The sequence below is a fragment of the Neomonachus schauinslandi genome, chromosome 14 (genome assembly GCF_002201575.2).
Source record: "Neomonachus schauinslandi chromosome 14, ASM220157v2, whole genome shotgun sequence".
Lineage (NCBI taxonomy): Eukaryota > Metazoa > Chordata > Mammalia > Carnivora > Phocidae > Neomonachus > Neomonachus schauinslandi.
Window position 1 is genome coordinate 67,333,416 of NC_058416.1, and position 18,850 is coordinate 67,352,265.

At 51.8% G+C, this 18,850-nt stretch overlaps 1 protein-coding gene across 3 annotated transcripts in view; it reads right to left on the minus strand.

Moving 5' to 3' along the window:
* The window catches only part of BCR (BCR activator of RhoGEF and GTPase), a 127,960-nt gene extending 109,110 nt beyond the window's left edge, over positions 1-18,850 (minus strand). Inside the window, exon 1 of one of the 3 annotated variants that reach the window (XM_021687856.2) lies at positions 17,500-18,850. In XM_021687856.2, coding sequence (XP_021543531.1) covers positions 17,500-18,811 — 1,312 coding nt within the window. In that variant the 5' untranslated portion in view covers positions 18,812-18,850. The remainder of the gene's footprint in view (positions 1-17,499) is intronic. The other 2 variants (XM_044921273.1, XM_021687857.2) reach the window with 2 other exon arrangements.

Sequence of the window (18,850 nt, forward strand, 5' to 3'; positions counted from 1 at the left end):
GCAAGTTCTCTCCCTCCCATAAAATCCCTTTTCTACCCTGGCATTCAGCTTCCTTGGAGCTTACATTAAAGCCAGGCAGGAACTCCATGGGAGGCCAGAATTAACTGGACAATGCTATTTAGCAGGCCTAATCCATGGCCAGGATACATGGAAGAGAAGCTGAAATGCTTTTCCGGTTCAGTTACAAGCAGCCCAGGGCAGCAATAAACTAGCAAGTGCCATGATAAACAAGGGGACAGGGAGTTCTTTCCTTACCAAGAACCACGCAGCTGACAAAGAACTAGGTGTCACATAGCCGTGACCTCGGGAAGTTTCCCAAAATGAGACACTGGACGGGTGTGGCCCCTGCTCAGGGCCTCTCCTGATTCAGAGCCCATGGGACCTGTTATTTCTGGGGAACATCAAGGAACTGGGAGTTATGATGGGACCCAGTTTAGGACAGATGCCTCCTAAAGCAAACCTTAACCTCAGATCCTGCTTCTCTAGACAAAAACCCCAGATCACAATTTCGGATTTTGGGAAGGCAAGTCTCCGCCAAGCCTCCCCCTGCCCCGCATTCCCCCTCCCCCTGCTCCCCCTTCCGTTCCTGTCCCCTTGCCTCAGGGGAAGCCTGACCTTTCTATCTCCTGATGGAACCACTTCCGTAAAGTCCTGCAAAAGGAACGGGGCAAGAAAGAGGTCCAAAGAGAGCAAAGTTTACCCTATAAAACCAAGGGTAAACTGGAACATTTCTGGAAGGTAACTGGGCAGAAGACTTCAAGGGTCTTCAAACCATCCACACCTCTGACTTGGTAAATCCCCTGACAGAGGCCCACCCTCAAGGAAAGAGGCAAAAATGCAAATGGAAACCCACATAAGAAAATGCTCACTGACTGTAATGAATGCCACCGAACTGTATACTTAAAATGCAGTATATACAAACATTGGGACATTATTCAGCCTTAGAAAAGAAGGAAATTCTACCACATGCTACAACATGGAGGAGGCTTTATGCTCAAAGAAATAAGCAGTGATACTGTATGAGTCCACTTACAGGAGGTCCCTAGAAGAGTCAGATTCATAGAGATGGGAAGTAGAATGGGGGCTGCTGGGCGCTGGGGGAGGAAAGGCTGGGGGGTTACTGCTTCATGGGACAGAGTTTCAGGTTCGCAGGATGAAAAGAGTTCTGGAGATGGATGGTGCTGGGGGCTGCACAATAATTTGAATGTACTTAATGCCACTGACCTGGGCGCTAAGAAATGCTTAAAATGGTAAATTTTATGTTATGTATATTTTACCGCAATTTTAAAAAATTAATGCAATATGCCAAAAACCATTGAACTGTACACTTTATTTTTTTTTAAGATATTTCTTAATTTAAGTAATCTCTCCCCCCACTGTGGGGCTTGAACTCATGACCTCAAGATAAAGAGTCGCATGCTCTTCTGACTGGGCAAGCCAGGCACCCCAAAAAGTACACTTTAAATGGATGAATTGTAAGGTATGTGAACTATGTCTCAATAAAAACGTTCTTAAAAAAAAAAAAAAAAAGATGCTCACTGGGGCACCTGGCTGGCTCAGTCAGTGCAACATAGAGCTCTTGATTTCAGGGTCGTGGGTTTAAGCCCCACACTGGGTATAGAGTACTTAAAATTTTTTTGAAGATGCTCACTGAAATATTGTAGTTACCAGCTACATTCAGTAAATAATACTTTTTTATTTTGCTTTGTTGAGAGAGTGTGTGAAAGCTGGGGGGTGGGGGAGGGCAGAGGGAGAGAATCTTAAGCAGGCTCCACGCCCACGAAACCAGGCTCAATCTCCCAACCCTGAGACCATGACCCGAGCCAAAACTAAGAGTCAGACACTTAACTGACTGAGCCACCCAGGCTCCCCTCAGTAAATACTTTAAATGTCCAACAAAATTAATCAAAATTAAATCATTTAACTGTAACTCTATCACAAAGTAACAATATGGTCCTTCAAAATGTTTACAGAATATTTAGTAAAACAAGAATAGGCTCTCCTTACCCGACAATGGGAAGACACCCAAGTAATGCAGCAGGATTTCAGCTACATAAAATTATAGATATGATTTTATAATAAAGTCAGGAAGAAAAGAAAATCTCCATTAACACTGAGCAGAAACCTGTCTCCCCGAACAGGTCAGCCTTCCATCTATGACCTAAAAGCAATCCATGGCCTCTTCCACCTGTCAACCATTTAAAACATAGAGCTAGCACTCATAGATTCCTGGAGGAGGATGGTTCTCAACCCTGGCTGCAGAGGGAATGACCCACAGAGCTTTTCCAGAAACCCAAGCCGGTTTAGAGGAAGAAATCAAACAGCCATGTGTGCAGTGCTTATGAATGGGGGTGGCCTCTGGGAGCTGAGAACAGCCGACAGCCAGCAAGAAAATGGGACCTCAGTCCCACAACCACCAGGACCTGGATTTTTGCCAACAACCTAAGAATGGAGGAGACACGGAGCCCCCAGATGGGAATGACAGGAGCCCAGGCCCTGGGCAACACTTTGATTGCAACCTGGGGAGACCCTGAGCAGAGGACGCAGCTAAGCCATGCCCTGACTGCTGACCCATAGACACTGTGAGTTTTCAAAACAAAACTAAGAACCACCTCCGGGAGTGACCCGCCGTGGAGATGTGTGTGTGACTGTTTTAACTATAGCAGAGGCAGTCTATGTGGGCAGCTAGGGTGGAGACCTATTTCTTTCATTCTCTGCCAGGCCAAACATCCCCATTTCCCGTAACCACTCTGCTGACAGCCTTCAGGCTTAGCCGCACCGAGCAGAGTACCACTATGGTATTCCAAGGTCTGTATGCTTCCACGAATACCAGGCAAAACCTGGACTCCTAAACATCATGTGCTAGCCTGCTGACCCCTGAAAGTTCCCAGGCAAATGAAAACCCCCAGACCTTTTCCAAGCAAACCACAGGCCAGCCCAGCCTTTCAAAAATCCCTCTGAACCTTCCAAACAAAACAGCTCTGAAAGGGCAACAGCCAAGGACAGTATGTGGATCCGGACCTCTGCTCCTGCCTGGTCTGTGTACCCTGGAGCCTGAAAGTCAGGCCGGCTGGGGTGTCTCAGTGTCTCAGCACACGCCGCGATGCCTGCAGGTCCTGCCTTGGCCTTTGATGTCCAAGGTCGTATTTATGCTCCTGTCTAGTCATGCCCAACTCAGAATTCAGTAAACACAAAGTGACCCTCCTCTCCTTAGGCACGGCTCCCATTAATTCACATACTTGAGGGAGCCAGGGAGAAAGGAGAAAGAAATGAGAAGGAAACATTCACGTTCTGTTCTCTCAGATGTACCCTCCCGCGCTCCCGGGCCACACCCCTCCTTGTCGCTCCCCAGTAGCCAACAACCATGCCAATTCTGCACCTGCAGTATTAGGAAGTAGGCCCCTTGCTGGCTTCCTGGGGGCCCAGCTGCCCAGTCCAACACAGCAGACATTTCCTGAGTGGTTGGAACAAAGTGCCTCCCCCAGAGAGCCAGCAGGCCGGGCCTCAGCCCATTAACCTTCCCGGACTTCCTTGCCAGAGTTTCTGGAACCTGAGACTGCAGACTAAGCAGGGATAAATAAGCAACCACAGGGCTCATGGGGCTGGAGAAGCCGGAGGATGACAAAGGAATGTTTGGGACCAAGTCTCTGATGCTTCCTCACACACCCCTTTCTGGAGCTGTGGGCATTCTTTTCTAGAGTCACACGGGTCTACTCTCCTGGAGACGCACATCCCTTTCTAGAGCACCCCCCTACACACACCTCAAACAGTCCTTCTGGAGCCTTGCCTACTCTTCCAAGGAGAAGAATCTGCTGCAGCAACTCATACCATCTGGCCACTGAAGAAACACCACAGGAGAGGAAACCAGACTTATGTTAATAATCACAACCCAGATTTCTAAGGGCCAAATTCTAACAGTGGCTCACCAGCTGCTTTGGGGGGCGAGGGTGGACCCATCTGACTGCTCCATGACAAGACACTGTTCCACAAGGGCTTCCCTACTGGGCACTCATGCACATGTGGGTCTCAGATCCTAGACCATTACCATGACTCACTGGGGCCCCTAAGCCACATGCTCCGCATCTGACACTCCATTAGCACAGGGCTCATCGCTGCATTCCTCTCCAACCACACTCGGCCACCAGCCACAGGGACACGACCCACGTGGCCACTGTTCCATTCCCCTCTGTGCCAGCCACACAGTGGACCTCCCTGTCCCCTCTCAGACCTGCTAAAGGGCCCCAAACCCGGCTCTCCCAAACCAGCTTTCTGCCTCACAGCCACCTTGATCTCTCTCCCCTCCAGGTCTTCTCACCCTCACGCAGCCCCCTACCCTCCTGGATCCCCCGGTGAGCCAGGCCAATGTCTTTGAAGCACCGCCACATGCACACGAGGCCCGGATGCCTGAAAGCCACGTCACTCCTGGTCACCGTTCAGCAGTAACTTGATCACTCCTCTGCTGGGACCACTAACCTCCCCACTGACCCCACACACACTTGATCACTTCCTTGGAGCTCCTACTTGGACCCTGGGACCAAGCAAACCCGTGGGTACACACTCGGGGAGCTCTCAAAAACTCTGATCCTAAACCCCTGACCCCTTTGCCTTTCTGCAACATAAACTCCCCCACCACACTTCCCTCTCATCTCAGACTCCTCTTTCTCCTGTGAGGCCCCCAAATATGCAAAGCCCAGGCCTGACCCAGCCTTCCTGGTCTTGCCTTGCCTGGCCTTCCTCCTAAAGGTCTGCAGACTGCTGCCCCCACTCCCGACCCTGAGGCCTCCAGCACAGCCCTCCCAACCCCCAGACTCTACCGGGCTGGCCTCCTTTCTCTTCTGTCACCCCCTCCCACTGTCTGCTCGCTCTTGTCCTCTCCATCCTCCCCCAGACCCACTCACTCCCAAGCCAACAACTCCAGGGGCCCCCACTCCCACCAGACCATCTTGTACACTCCTGCCAAATGCCTTTCCTGGGGCAGAGCTCCAAAGGCATCCTTCCCCTCTCAACAACCTTCCATCTGCCCCATCACCCTTCGGGAAAGCACGACGTCCTCAGCCTAGCTTCCCGGTCCTGCCCAGCGTGACCTCAACCCTCCCATATCCACCCTTACCTCCCCTGTTGCCCACATTTTACACTAATTCTCCAACCAAACAGGCTCTGCTATTTCCTAGCACTGTGACTACCTTCCAGCTTCTGGGTTCTTGCCACTCTACTCTCCACCTAGAACAGTCCCCCCAGCCCTCTTCCCCAAGGACACGGGACAAAGGACAGGAGGCCTCCCCGCCCATGTGCTCCACAGCACCACTCTCTCCACAGAACCCTGAGACCTTTCTCACATCACAGTATTTCAAGTGCCTGCTCGTCCCCGCTCCCACCCTGGTCCGCAGGCTCCTCGCACCCCAGCTAAGGGCTGAGTCTGAACCAATCATTTCCTAGGGTAGGGAGAGGAACAAAGCTTCCTGAAGAACAGCGTTCTCCGGGGCGCCTGGGTGGCTCAGTCGGTTAAGCGTCTGCCTTCGGCTCGGGTCATGATCTCGGGGTCCCGGGATCGAGCCCCACGTCGGGCTCCCTGCTCAGCAGGAAGCCTGCTTCTCCCTCTGCCTCTGCTACTTCTCCTGCTTATGCTCTCTCTCTCTCTCAAATAAATAAAAATCTTAAAAAAAGAAAAAAAGAACAGTGTTTTCCCATCACCTTTGCCTCTTAAAAAACTGAATACTTACCACTACTGAACTCTGTACGTAGTGGTCAAGACGGTACATTTTATATTACGTATCATTTTTTTCCACAATTAAACAACAACAACAACACTGAATATGAGGAAGAGAAGGTGAGACAGGCCCAGCCGGATCCTGGTGCTGCTGAAAGTGGCTGAATAGCAGGGGGCTTAGTGTCCTGTCTTTCTTCCTTCATGGGGGTTTGTAAATGGCAATGTTTTCTAAATTAAGAAAGCAACTGTAAGAAAAAAAAAAAAAGCACCTATAAAATACACTTCTGGTAATAATCCCATGCCTGCAAATATGAATGCAGACACGTTCACGCACGTTCCTACAGGAAAGTGGAAAGCTTTCAGAAATCAACATTCATGAACGAACATTTTCTGGTCTAAGGTCTGAGATTTAGGCAAAAATAAATACTGTTTTTGCACACACCGGCTTGCACGCACCCCCAGAGAGTGAATATGCTGTGCTGAGCATCCACCTAAGATAATTCACAAGTCAGGCCACTGGGACTTCCAGCCAACCGGAGGATGGCCGAGCCCACCCCAGCGACCCCTTCACCTTGGAGAGGACAGGAGAGGTGCACACCTGCATCACTGGTCCAGCCTGTGCATCCCCTGCCTCACATCACAGCCGTTCTGTGACACTAGGGAGGGTCACGAGACTAAGATCACCCTATCTATTCAAGTATGGAAGAAGTCCAAACAAGTGGATGGCCTTGAGTCTTTCACCTAAAACCTTGGATGACTCAGCTTTGGGGGTCCCTGCTGCTCATCCAGGGGGGGCCCCTATGAGAGAAAAATGCAGAACTCTGCAAATGCAGCATGCTGTCCAAAGCACCGGCTGCTCATCTCTCTTGAGCAGAGGCCTCGGTGAGCTCAGCCTCTGGGGGGCTTGCTGTCTGCCCAGCCATCACCCAGGCCCGGCACCGAAATGCTTAAGGAGAAACTGAAAACATCGTGCTAAGTAAATTTAACAAGCCAGACACAAAAAGACAAGTGCTCTATGAGTCCACATATATGATGTTCCTAGAGCAGAAAGTAGAATGGTGGGTGCCAGGGGCTGGGGGGGGATGGGAAGTTGTTGTTTAATGGGGACAGTTTCGGTCTGGGACGATGAAAAAGTTCTGGAGATGGATGGTGGTGATGGTTGCGCAATAGTGTGAATGCTCAATGCCAATGAACTGGACACTTAATGGTTTAAATGATACACTGTATGTTCTAATATTTCACAATAAAAGTGGGGGGGCACCTTGGGGAAGAACACAGCCCTCAAGGTGTGTGGATGGAAAAGGCTGCCTCTGAACAAGCAAGTTCCTGATAGACAGACCCGTAAGGTAGAGCCTCAGGCTGGAGGCTGGATCAAGTCCTGGTGAGGCTAGCAAACTCCCAGCATCCCATTCCCCTGGGGTCCTCCCCCAAGGAAAAGGAGGCTCCACCGGTCCCTCCAGAACCTCCACACACAGGCCTCTCAGGCCTCAAGGTCTGATCGGGACCCCCATAAGCCAGCAAAGTATGCCCAGGCGGTACCCAGGGCCCAGCCACCCGTGTGGCCCAACACCCTCTGGAACATTATTCAGCTACCAAAAGGAATGAAGTGTTGATGCATGCTACAACAGGGATGAACCCTGATACCTTATTCTAAGTGAAAGAAGCCAGATACAAAAGCCCACGTTATACAATTCCATTCATGTGAACTGTCCAGAAAAGGCAAATCTAGGGACGTCTGGGTGGCTCAGCTGGTTAAGCGTCTGACTCGTGGATCAGCTCAGGTCATGATCTCAGGGTCATGAGATTGAGCCCCGAGTCCGGCTCTGTACTCAGCAGGGAGTCTGCTTGAGATTCTCTCTCTCCTTCTCCCTATATGCGCTCTCTTTCCCTCTCTCTCTAAAAATAAATAAATAAAATCTTAAAAGAAAAAAAAAGGCAAATCTACAGAAAGTAGAGTGGTGGATGCCAGGGGCTGTAGGAGAGAGGGGGTCATGGTGGCTAAAGGGAGCAATTTCCTTTTGAGGTGATGAAAAATTTTTCTAAAATTAGACAGTGGTGATGCTTCCATAACTCTGTGAACATACTAAAAAAACACTAAACTGTACACTTTAAATAAGTGAATTCTGTGGTGTGAAGTCTACCTCAGCCATTTTTTAAAAAAGATTTATTTATTTGAGAGAGAGAGTATGTGAGCATGCATGAGCGTGGGGAGGGGCAGAGGGAGAGAATCCCAAGCAGACTCCATGCTGAGTGCAGAGCCCCATGCAGGGCTTGATCTCACGACCCTGAGACCATGACCTGAGCCAAAATCAGGAGTTGGATGCTTAACCAACTGAGCCACCCAGGCGCCCCTCTACCTCAGTCATTTAAAAACCCCCACCACCAGGCAGGAATATAGCTCCTCATTTACAGGGTGTTAAGTGAGGGAAACCAAACAATCTCCTGCCCATCATTCCAGGCACCAGATGGGATGGAAACTGCATTTGCCCCTAAGTCTCCAATCAAAAGACTTTCTGGAACTCTCAAAAAGAGCGTGTGCCCCAGTCGTGCTGCAGGTCCAGCTGCCCCAGCCTCTCAGGGAGGGGGTGAGGTGTGGCTGGGGAACAGCAGATGGCGGTGGTCATCGTGGGCCACCCCGATTCCCCTGACGCTCTGGGAAAACATCACTCAGCTCTTCCCCACGCCCCACCACTCACAATGGGGGCTGGCTCCTCACCCCCCCCACCTGCCCCTCAGGGGCGCCCCTGATATGGCGCTGCCCAGCTCTCCAGTATCCTCCCCAACTGTACACAAGGCAACGCCCTCTGGTCTGTAAAGCCTTAGGCAATCTGCAGACATGGCCCGTATATGCCAAAGCATTAGTAATTTTCAGAGCTTCCCATCTTCCTCCGTTTTTTCCTATTAAAATAAGAAAGTCTGTGGTTTTTATTTCCTCTCTTGAGGGCTTACAATCACCAGAAGTGAGAACAAAGTGGTTCCGAGCCTTCCCTCCACAAACTTGAGGGGGAGGGGGCTTTATGAGAAAAATCGAGAGGTCTCTCTCTACCTCCAGCCTCTAGCTTTGAGGCCGCCAAAAACCACAAGGTCTTGCAATCGGAAACACTGCAAGAGGACCTCATTCTATCCACCATGGGCGGCGCGATGTGGCCCAGGATGGGAGGGCTCGACAACATCGGTGTGTAGCCCCAAGTTCTCTGGGCTGATGGAACTTCACATTTGGGGCCATGAGGCAGAAAAATATATGCTGCACATTTAAGATGCAATAACTCCACTCAACCTCAGAGAACATACTATGAGAGGTAACAGAGGGGGGCCATGGCCATGGCAGACCCCTGGGTCCCCCTGGAGCTCATACTGGGGACTTTTGCTGAGGCAAGTGGGTAAAATGGCCTACTCCTCTTGAATTATGCATTTCTCCTTTAAAATCTCTTGCTAAGTGGCGTGTAATCAACCGGCATTAGATGCCTGAGGGGGCGACTCCGTGAGACCAGACAGGGGGCCAGGCCCCTAGGGACCACCCACTCTGTGCACTCCAGTTCCCTCAAAGCCTCCCAAGGAGGGGGTCATGGTCTTCAGCCCGCAGAATCAATGCCCTGTGCAGGACCACACCCCAGATCTACCTTTACGGTCTGCATTCTTTCCCCGAACTAGGGTGACATATGTTGCCTCTAGGTTGCTTCTAGAATATCCACCTTGTCACTTGCAAGGATACGTGCATATATGCCCTTCCTGCTCTACTGGCATTCCAACTGACCCCAGCAGCATATGTTAAAAGGAACATGTCAGCCCTTTAAAATGAAGTGACTCTTCAAAGGCTCTTCTTAAACCAACAGAGGCACTTGAGTGAAGGATCCCCTCGGGCTGCTCCATTCCTGGCTTGGCGGTGGCTGGAGCAGCAAGTCTTTCTCCCTCTCCTTCCAGTGTCCCCTTGAGTCTCCTGGGCAGCCAGAGCCAGTTCCTTCCTAATGCTCCCTGGGCCACGTACTGACCCTCTGTGCATGTGGCCAGCCATCCCTGTCACATCCTCCCAGCCAGGCCTTGTCCCTCTGTACCTCCTGGGACCCGCTCACAGCAGAGCATGGTCAGCATCCACCAACCCCCACCCTCAGCTCTTGACCATTGGGTGGAAGAGGCAGACAGATGAGCAGTGTCCTCCAACGTATTTGTCCTCTTGGTCCCCTTGCCACATAATTTGCTGGAGGAATCTTTAGCAAAGTGCCCCAGGAGGACATAGGGAGAGTGAGGAAATTTTCTGAGAGCTATGCAAAATAAAGGAAAGAAACAACATTCTTGGGGCGCCTGGGTGGCTCAGTCGGTTAAGCGTCTGCCTTCGGCTCAGGTCATGATCTCAGGGTCCTGGGATCGAGTCCCACATCGGGCTGCCTGCTCGGCGGGAAGCCTGTTTCTCCCTCTCTCACTCCCCCTGCTTGTGTTCCCTCTCTCGCTGTCTCTCTCTGTCAAATACATAAATAAAATCTTCAAAAAAAAAAAAAAAGAAACAACATTCTTGGGTGGCTGATACCTTCATGGACCTGTCCAAAGGCTGGGACCAGATGATGCTTACCTTAGGTTTATGAGGCTGTCTCCCCAGCAGACTGAAAATGACCTGCTGGGAAGCCTGTCTCCTGACACTCAGCACCATTCCTGTCTGAAACGTGTTTGCTGAACATCCCCTCCACCTACTAGGGGAGGGGGAGGAGGTCACTCTGTGCCCACACTCCTGTGATTGGCATCACTCTATGGTCTGAGGAGAAGGCCAGCACCAGCCCCTCCACCGACTGCCTGACCCTGGGCAGGTGTGTTTGTCTCACACCCCCTCAGACCCAGTCAGCTGATGGCATATAATTAAGTTAATAATCTTGCTCCAGCCACGTCACAAGAATGTTTCGAGGGCACGTGAAACAGCCTCCACCAAAGCTGTAGTTACTACACAAGTGGGGTCTCACAATCTTCCTTCACCAGACCTCAGGAGGCACATCTTAGGACCCGCCAGTTGTGTCTCCCTTGGGCACCAGATGCCATCCCTGTCCACAGTCATTTTGCAAGGTCGCCGTAGCAAGTGCTAGAAGCCAAGACAGCTAATTAGCAGGCTCCCGTCTGAGGACTCAGGGAGCTCTCTAAGGTTGAGCAGGGGAAGACCAAGGCTCAGCAAAGAAGGAAAAAATAATCTCCAGATAATTTCCAAAGCGAACAAGTTTCCTTCCTGGGGCACCTATATCACTGGGCCCCTGAAAATCCGATGTCGCTTATGTGATGGGGGGAAGCAGGATTAAAAAGAACAGGGAAGGGTCTGAGTAAAGAGAGACCCCAGAAATGGCATCTCATTCTGTCTCTGACCCACAAACATCCACAACACCCAAGAGACAGACAGATCTACGTGCGCTCAGGACACACTCCTCCAACATGGTTAAGAGCCTAGAGTGAGGCCCATCCTAGGACACTGAGGTAAGGAGGATCTTGTCTTAAGAAGGAAGGAGAAGGAAGCCAGCCAGACATAGGATTAACAGGAAATCACAGCAAACATATGGTGAAAGGAAGATATACAGTTAGGGAAGATGCCAGGACATCACAAAGGTTTTATTTTTGTGTGTTCACTTTTATTTTACTTTTTCTTTAATTTAAAAAAAAATTACTATTTTTTTTTTTTTTTTGGTACGTGTGTGTTAGTTTTTAAAGACAAGGCCCTTGGAGATTAGCCTCTCCACAAATCCATGAAAAAAGGCAAGAGAGAATTTCCATGAAGACGATGGCTGGCACGCAGTAGATACTCAATAAACACTTTTGAGTGACTGAATGGGGAGAGGTGGTTACCTTGCTAACAGAAAGGTAGGTAAAGAAGAAAGATGGGAAGCATTGTGTTCCTAACCTAGAATTTTAAAGAAAAAAAAAAAATCAAACAACCAAAGAAAAGCATCCTAGCAATGACGGGGTCCAACCACTAACTTCTTTAGCAAGGAGCGAGGTGTGGTAACCCATGAAGCGGGAGGATACCGCGCTCCTGACGCCAGGCTGTGTCTTCTTGGCTCCACAAGGCTGCCGTGGCACCAAACAACGCATCACTCAAATTCTTCCTAAAACATGGCTGGTGAGGCCAGCACAAGTACCATCTTTCTCTGCCACGGCGGCCTTTCCTCTACTGCCCAATGAGGGACTCACTGAGCGTTGTGGGCTGAACTGTATCCCCCAAATTCATATGCTGAAGCCCTGACCGCCAGTACCTCAAAATGTTGACTGTATTTGGAGATGGGGGTCTTTAAAGAGGTGATTAAGTTAAAATGGGGTCGTTAGGGTAGGCCCTAACTCAATATGCCTGTGTCCTTATTGAAGACACCGTGGACAGAGGGACACTAGGCGTGCAGGGGCACAGAGGGACGACCATGGAATGAGGCGGGGGGGGGGACACAAGCAGGGAGGCATCTGCAAGTCAAGTCAAGGAGAGAGGCCTCCAAGGAGACCAACCCTGCCAGCACCCTGATCTTGGACTACTTGCCTCTAGAAATACAGAGAAAATAAATTCCTGCTTTTTAAGCCACCCCCAGTGTGTGTTTTGTCATAGCAGCCCTAGCAAACTAATACCCCGGGCCACTTCAAAACGTGGGTGTGAAAGCCAAGGAAATCACCATGACTAACAGGTGTTTTCCTAAACATACCTATTAAGAACCAGAAATGGGAATTAAGGATGAGAATACTGCTCCCGGCAACTTCAAAACCCTACTTGAGTGAAATAAACGAGACACAGAAAGACGGCTATTACGTGCCTGCAATGACATGAGATAAGCCGACGCGCAGGGGCAGAGAGGAGATGGTGGTTGCCAGGGGCTGAGGTGGAGGGAAGATGAGTTAGTGAGTTAGTGCTGAGCGGCGGAGAGAGCTTCAGTTTTGCAAGATGAAAAAGTTCCGAACATGGACGGTGGTGATGGTTGCGTAGCAACGTGAATGTACTTAATGACACTGAATTATAAACTTAACAATGGTTCAAACGACACATCTGGTTATGTATGTTGTACCGCAACAAAAAAAACACAAACCTATTATGTTACATAAGTAACATTTTAACTTAACTTATTCCATTGCTTTCAAAGCAAAAAAACAAAACAAAACAAAAAACCCAAAACAAAACCCTACATGACTGTATTGTAGTCAGGGTGAGGGACCCTAGTGGGATTCATAATTAATTAAACCCACTACCACCACCTCCTGAACCTTGATCTAAAAGGCAGCCGTGGAGGTGCCTGTGTGGCTCAGTCAGTTAAGCATCCGACTCTTGGTTTTGGCTCGGGTCATGATCTCAGGGTCATGGGATCGAGCCCTGTAGCCCTGTGTCGGGCTCCGCGCTCAGCGGGGAGTCTGCTTGAGATTCTCTCTCTCCCTCTGCCCCTCCCCCCACTCGTGCACCTGCGCTCTCTCTCCGAAATAAATAAATTGATCTTAAAAAAAAAAAAAAAGGCAGCCGCAGTCGAACTCAGGCCTATTGTTTGACAACCTGAGTGCACTTGAAAATGCCCATCCATTCACTGTGAGTGAGGAAGCCCCTCGAACCACAGCAGTGAGCTGCAGCCTGGGCCTCAAGCATAGCCATGTCATCTCCCAGCTGGACCGAGCATATGGCTCACCTGGATGCTTTGTCCTAGTGAGGGCCACAGGCCTCCCAGCCGAGGAGGGGAGGGGGCTACTGAAGCCAGAAGCAACAAATGAGGTAAAAGGGAGGAACGGGGAAGGCACATTGCCCAGGACCCACACAAATCAACAGCACTCCCAGCTAGCTCTTTCCTTAGTGAAAGGTTCCAGAATATTTCATTCTGTTCCCAGAACAAGGAAACCATCCATTCTGGAGTCAGAAAACCCTTGTAAAATGTAAACTAGACTCCGTTTCCACCCTGTTGATTTAATGGTCTCAGACTCCACCTGCTTGGTTCTGTCCACCCTGCCTCTGTTCACGGAGAGGCGGCTGTACTCAGTTCAAAGGTGACCACAGGGTCTGATTTAAAGAGATGATGATCAAGTCAATGCAAGGCCCAAGTGACCTTTTCCTGGCCCAGAATTACTCAATCTAACTGGTGGCTGGTCCATTCAATCACCCAAGGGAAAAACAAAGCACTGATCATTCTGGTGACAACTCATTGCCAGAATCCAAAGAGCAAATTAAACTGCTTAATAGAGATATGAAAACACAGGGCAGCAACTTGTATGAGAGCCCATAAAGAAACACAAGATCTGGGGTCAGGTCTCATGACTGGTATTTGGAAAGGGGCGGAGGAACACCTGGGACTGAGCATTCAGATCAGGAATTCCTCAGACCTGTGGGGCACCTGGCTGGCTCAGTCAGTGGAGCATGCGACTCTTGATTTCAGGGCTGTAAGTTTGAGTCCCACGCTGGGTGCAGAGATCAGTTAAAAAAAAAAAAAGAATTCCTCAGACCTACAAGAGTAAAGGATCTTGGGCTGTCTGGTGTCTCCCCTGAAAGGGCTCACCCAAGCTCTTGGAAAGGGAAGTTCAAGGACAGGGATGGAATTAGAGACAGGTACAGCAGGTAAGATGCTTCCCAATGACTGGCACACCTTCCCAGCCTCTCAACTCCCCAACCCAAGCCCACAGCTGTGAAAAGGAGGAAGGGATCTTCCAGTACATGCTAGGTATACAGCTGAGCCAGGCTCCCTGGGAGACCCGGAAATGAACCAGGGATCCCTGCCTTCAAAACATACACAGCCTGTGCTACCATGTGGATAAACCTTGAGGAGATGATGCTAAGTGAACTAAGCCAGACACAGAGGGACAGATCCTGTATGACTCTTTATATGCGGTACTAAGAGTAGTCAATCATAGAAACAGAAAGCACAGTGGTGGTTGTCAGGAGCTCAAGGAGAGGAAATGGGGAGCTGTCGTTTGGTGGAGACAGTTTCAGCTGAAGAAGAGGAAAAGAGTTCTGGAGACGGATGGTGGTGATGGGTGCACAGCAATGTGAATATGCTTAATGCCACCGAACTGGACACTTAAGAATGGCTCAAATGGGTTAAGATGGTAAATTTTGTTACATATATTTTATTGCAGTAATAATAAAAAAAAAAAAGCAGTTCAGAGTCACAGGGGGCTGATATGGGTACCCCCCAAGCCTTTGCTCCCACTGCTCTCAGGGCAGCCAGCTTCCCCTGCCCTCTGTCACTAGACATGTGCTGACAGGCGAGGCCTCTCTCTAGCGCTGCCGCCTCCGGAAGCTTCCCTGGTCTCACTCCCTCTGAACACATAAATGCTGTGTGTGTTCCTGTCTTCCGTGAACATGTAAGCTTGCAGACGGCAAGGACTATACTCTCCTCCTATGTAGCCTGCAAGGTAGAAAGGGAAGGGCTCACACATAGCAGGGCTCACAGCTGATGGACCCTGAGTGTGTGGAGGGGAAGGGACCCCTGGACCAACCCAGGATTTTCGGGTGCAGTGCGGGGCAATTCAAAGAATACCCTAAGGTGGCCATATTCGGGAAGGAACAGATCTGCATTCCCACAGGGACCCGGAACCCCAGGAATCCCAGCTCTGCTCCTTCCTGGTTTCGTCCTTACCTATGGTTGGGCAGACCCACCCCGTGAAGACGGAAGAGCCTGCGAGGGAAGACAGGGTCACCAGGCCTGGCACAGAGGGGTCATTTCAGCTTCTTCCCTCTAATACCAGGGCCCGCAACTCAAAAAATACGAGAGCGCACTCATCCAAAGGGCTTCTGAAGCCATGAGAGCTGGGCTTCCATGTCTGTTGCTGGTGCTGTAAAAAATTAGGGTGCTTCCACTCCCTCCCACACCGGGATTTTCCTCACTGTCTCCCTGTAAGGCACAGCCCTGGCCAGCAGGCCCCACAGCCCTCTAAAGAACATCAGGAAACAGTCCAGAAAGAGACAGATGGCTTTGCCAGCAAAGGCTCCCTCCTTTCCCTCCAGCCACAATGCTCAGAAGAGTGCTGAGTACAGAGCTGAAGGCTCCCCGAGCTGAAAACCAGTTTTAAAACCTAACAGGAGAGAGAACCTTGAGGGCATTCAGAGAAAGATCCAGAAAATCCTAAGAGTGGGGTCCAAGTCGTAAAAATGAACCCCTCGGCCATTTCCTGAGAACCTGCCCTGGGTTACACACAGAGCCGGGGTCCCAGGCCTGCAGCAGCCGTATGAGAGGCTGGACGGAGCCGTTGATGAGAAGGGGAAGAGGAACCGAAGGGTGACCTACGGAAACACATTCGGTCCGACCGACCCCCACTTTCTGGAAACTCAGAATTCTACCATCAGCAAGAGAATACCATTTCAGATCGCAGGTCTCCATGAAAACCTCTCATTTTCTTTATTAACAATGTTCTCCCGCATCCCGGCGCTGAGGGCCAGTTCAAGCTGGCTCACTCAGTCGACAGCTGGCCAGACAAGGCTGGTGCCCAGTGACCACAGGGCAATCCTCCAGCCCCCAGGGGAGCTGATGTGCCTGCAAAGCAGGCTTCTAAATACTGCAGCGTTCCACCCCCACAGCGAGGGACCTAAGGGATGCAGCTGGGTCAGACCACAGGTCCGAGCAGCAAGCCACAGCCACCCCCAGCTACAAATGGAAGATCAGCAACTGGATGTACCTAAAACAAACAAGACAGAGCACTGACCACAAAAAAGGCCACTTGAAAGAGCCAAAAATAGCCTTACTTGTTTCAAGAGGATTCTGAGGATGGAAACACATACAACTCCGTCAGCAGAAAAAGAAAAATCAATGGAGCTGAAAACAGGATCAGCCCAACAGGGACCAGGACTCCAACAAGAGATTCCCCACAGGCTCCCAACCCCCAGCCCACTGGAGCCCCACACCCACCCATCCTCTTCTTACTCCAGTCTTACAGACTGTGCCTGGATCTCAAAGCCCATCGCCCCAGAAGTTACATACACAACCCCACAGGTTTTAATCTTAGGACCAAGGGTCAGATCATGGATTAGGAGACCAAAATGAGCACCACTGTACACTCATCCCTGGGAAGACAAGGAGGCAAGAGTGCACGGAAGAATCAGAAAAGGGAGCTGGGCTAAGATGCACACAGGAGCCTCTGGGTGAGTAATGATGGGCGATGCCTCCCATCAAAGCCAGGCAAATCAGAACAGGTGGCTCGGCTTCAGCCCTGGATAAAATCTTCACCCCTGTTCATTTTCAGTGGCCCACTGAGTCAGAACTGCCTGTCACCTCACTTCCTCTTAATTTCTATTTTCACCTGCTCTGACTTGCATTCGGGCTGCTGGTTAGCAAGCGAACCGACATTTCTACGGCTTGGGAGCAGCTAGCACATCTTGGGTTCCCCATTAGTGTCTTGTAACTCTTCCAGGACAGAAACAGTTGGGGTGGCAGTGAATTTCCGAGACACAAATCAATCCCCCCTAAAAGTACCCAATCTAGAAGGCAGAGATGGCCCCCTCTTAATACCACCCCCACTGCCTACCTAGATGGAGTGATCACAGGGCAAGGAGATTACTGCCCAGGGCACCCTGGTCTCAACCCACAGAGCCTCACAAGAGGCACACCACTCCAGAACCAAAGGAACAGCCACCTACCATCCCCGCATACTGCCCGTCCCAACCCAATCCCAGTCCAAACACTGGGAATCTGCATTCAGCAGGAAGTGGGGGATGGTGTTTGTTCAAGTGTAAGGATCAGCAGGAATCCTTCCTGTCCACGATAGCATGTGGACAGTCCAGAAAAGTATCTACCTGTTCCTCCCCTGGTCAACGACCCCTTTTCTTTTCAATGGTTTCCAGCCAGGGTGCAGGTGTGCCCCCCCAAGGTGGTGGAGGTACCCACCTGCATCTCCATGGAAGGTGCCATCCTGAGGCAGCCTGCCCGACAAGCTGTCCCCATCGCTGGGCCAGATCTGCCCCGTCTTGCGGACGCCCACGATGGTGGCCTCCGACACGATGACCTGGCCCTGCCGGTGCCGCTTCTGGCACTGGGGCGTCGGGGGGCTGCTGCTGTCAAAGGACTGCTGTGAGTTCTGCGAGGGTGAGCGGCTCTTGTCCCGAAACATGCGGTAGGTGGTGGGGCTGGGGGACACGCGGCTGGACTGGCCCGAAGAGAAGTCCTCCTCGCTCGAGGTGAGGTTCTCATTGGAGCTGCAGTCCGGGGTGTAGCCGCCTCCGCTGTCCTCAAAGCTCCGAGGCGAGTAGGACCTGCGGGGCCAGGTAAGGCGCTTCTCCTGCTCCGAGGTGCTCTGGCTGCGCAGGAGCGGGCCCTTGCCCTCCCCTTCCATCATCATGCCCCCGACATAGATGCTCTGGTAGGGCTGGTACTCCAGGGGCGGCCAAGGGGGCCTGCTGCCGCCATTGGCGTTGATCAGGTTGTCCTTCAGGAAGCGGGGGTTCAGCTCCGTGTCCTCGTAGTCGCCGTCGAGGCCGCAGCTGCTCTCAGAGGAGCGGCCCCGGTAAGAGGGTCTGGGCGCGTCCCCCAGGCCCGGCCCGGTGCCGTGCTGGGACTTCTTACGTTCCATCTGCATCGCCTGGCTGCCCAGGGAGCTGATCCGGTCCGACACCTCTTTGTCGTTGACCTTCACCAGGCCGCGCTCGTGGTGAAACTCGACGTTCACGTAGAAGGGCTTCTCGGTGTCCACCGCCCCGGGCTGGCCGTGGCCCTTGCGGATCCTCTCAAAGTTGGACCTGAGCGCCGCCACGCTGGTGGGGGGGCCCCGGTCTTCCCGGTCCGCGGTCGCGGAGGCCCCTGGCCTGCGGGCGACCGCGGGCCTGGCCTTGCTCGGGGAGCCCTCTCCGTCGGGCCGGGCCTCGGGCTCCTCGGCGGGCGGCGGGTCGGCGCCGTCGGCGGGCGCGGGCGGCTGGCGCTGCGCGGACGCGCGGGGCTCGGCGGCGCCGTCGGGGGTCTGCGCGGCGCGTCGGAAGCCCCAGCGTTGCCGGTCGTAGCTCTTCTTCTCCTTGGCCAGCAGCGTCTGCAGGTAGATCATGCGGAAGCGCTCCTGGTTCACCTCCTGCTCCAGGCGCCGAATGGAGGCCTTGCAGCGCTCCAGTTCCTGCTCGATGTCGCCCACCGAGCGCAGCTCCATGCGCGGCGGCTCGGAGTCCGGGAACTGCGCCTTCCACGCCTCGGCGAAGCCCACCGGGTCCACCATGGCGCGGCCGGCCTCACCTGCGCCGCCCGGCTGCGCGCG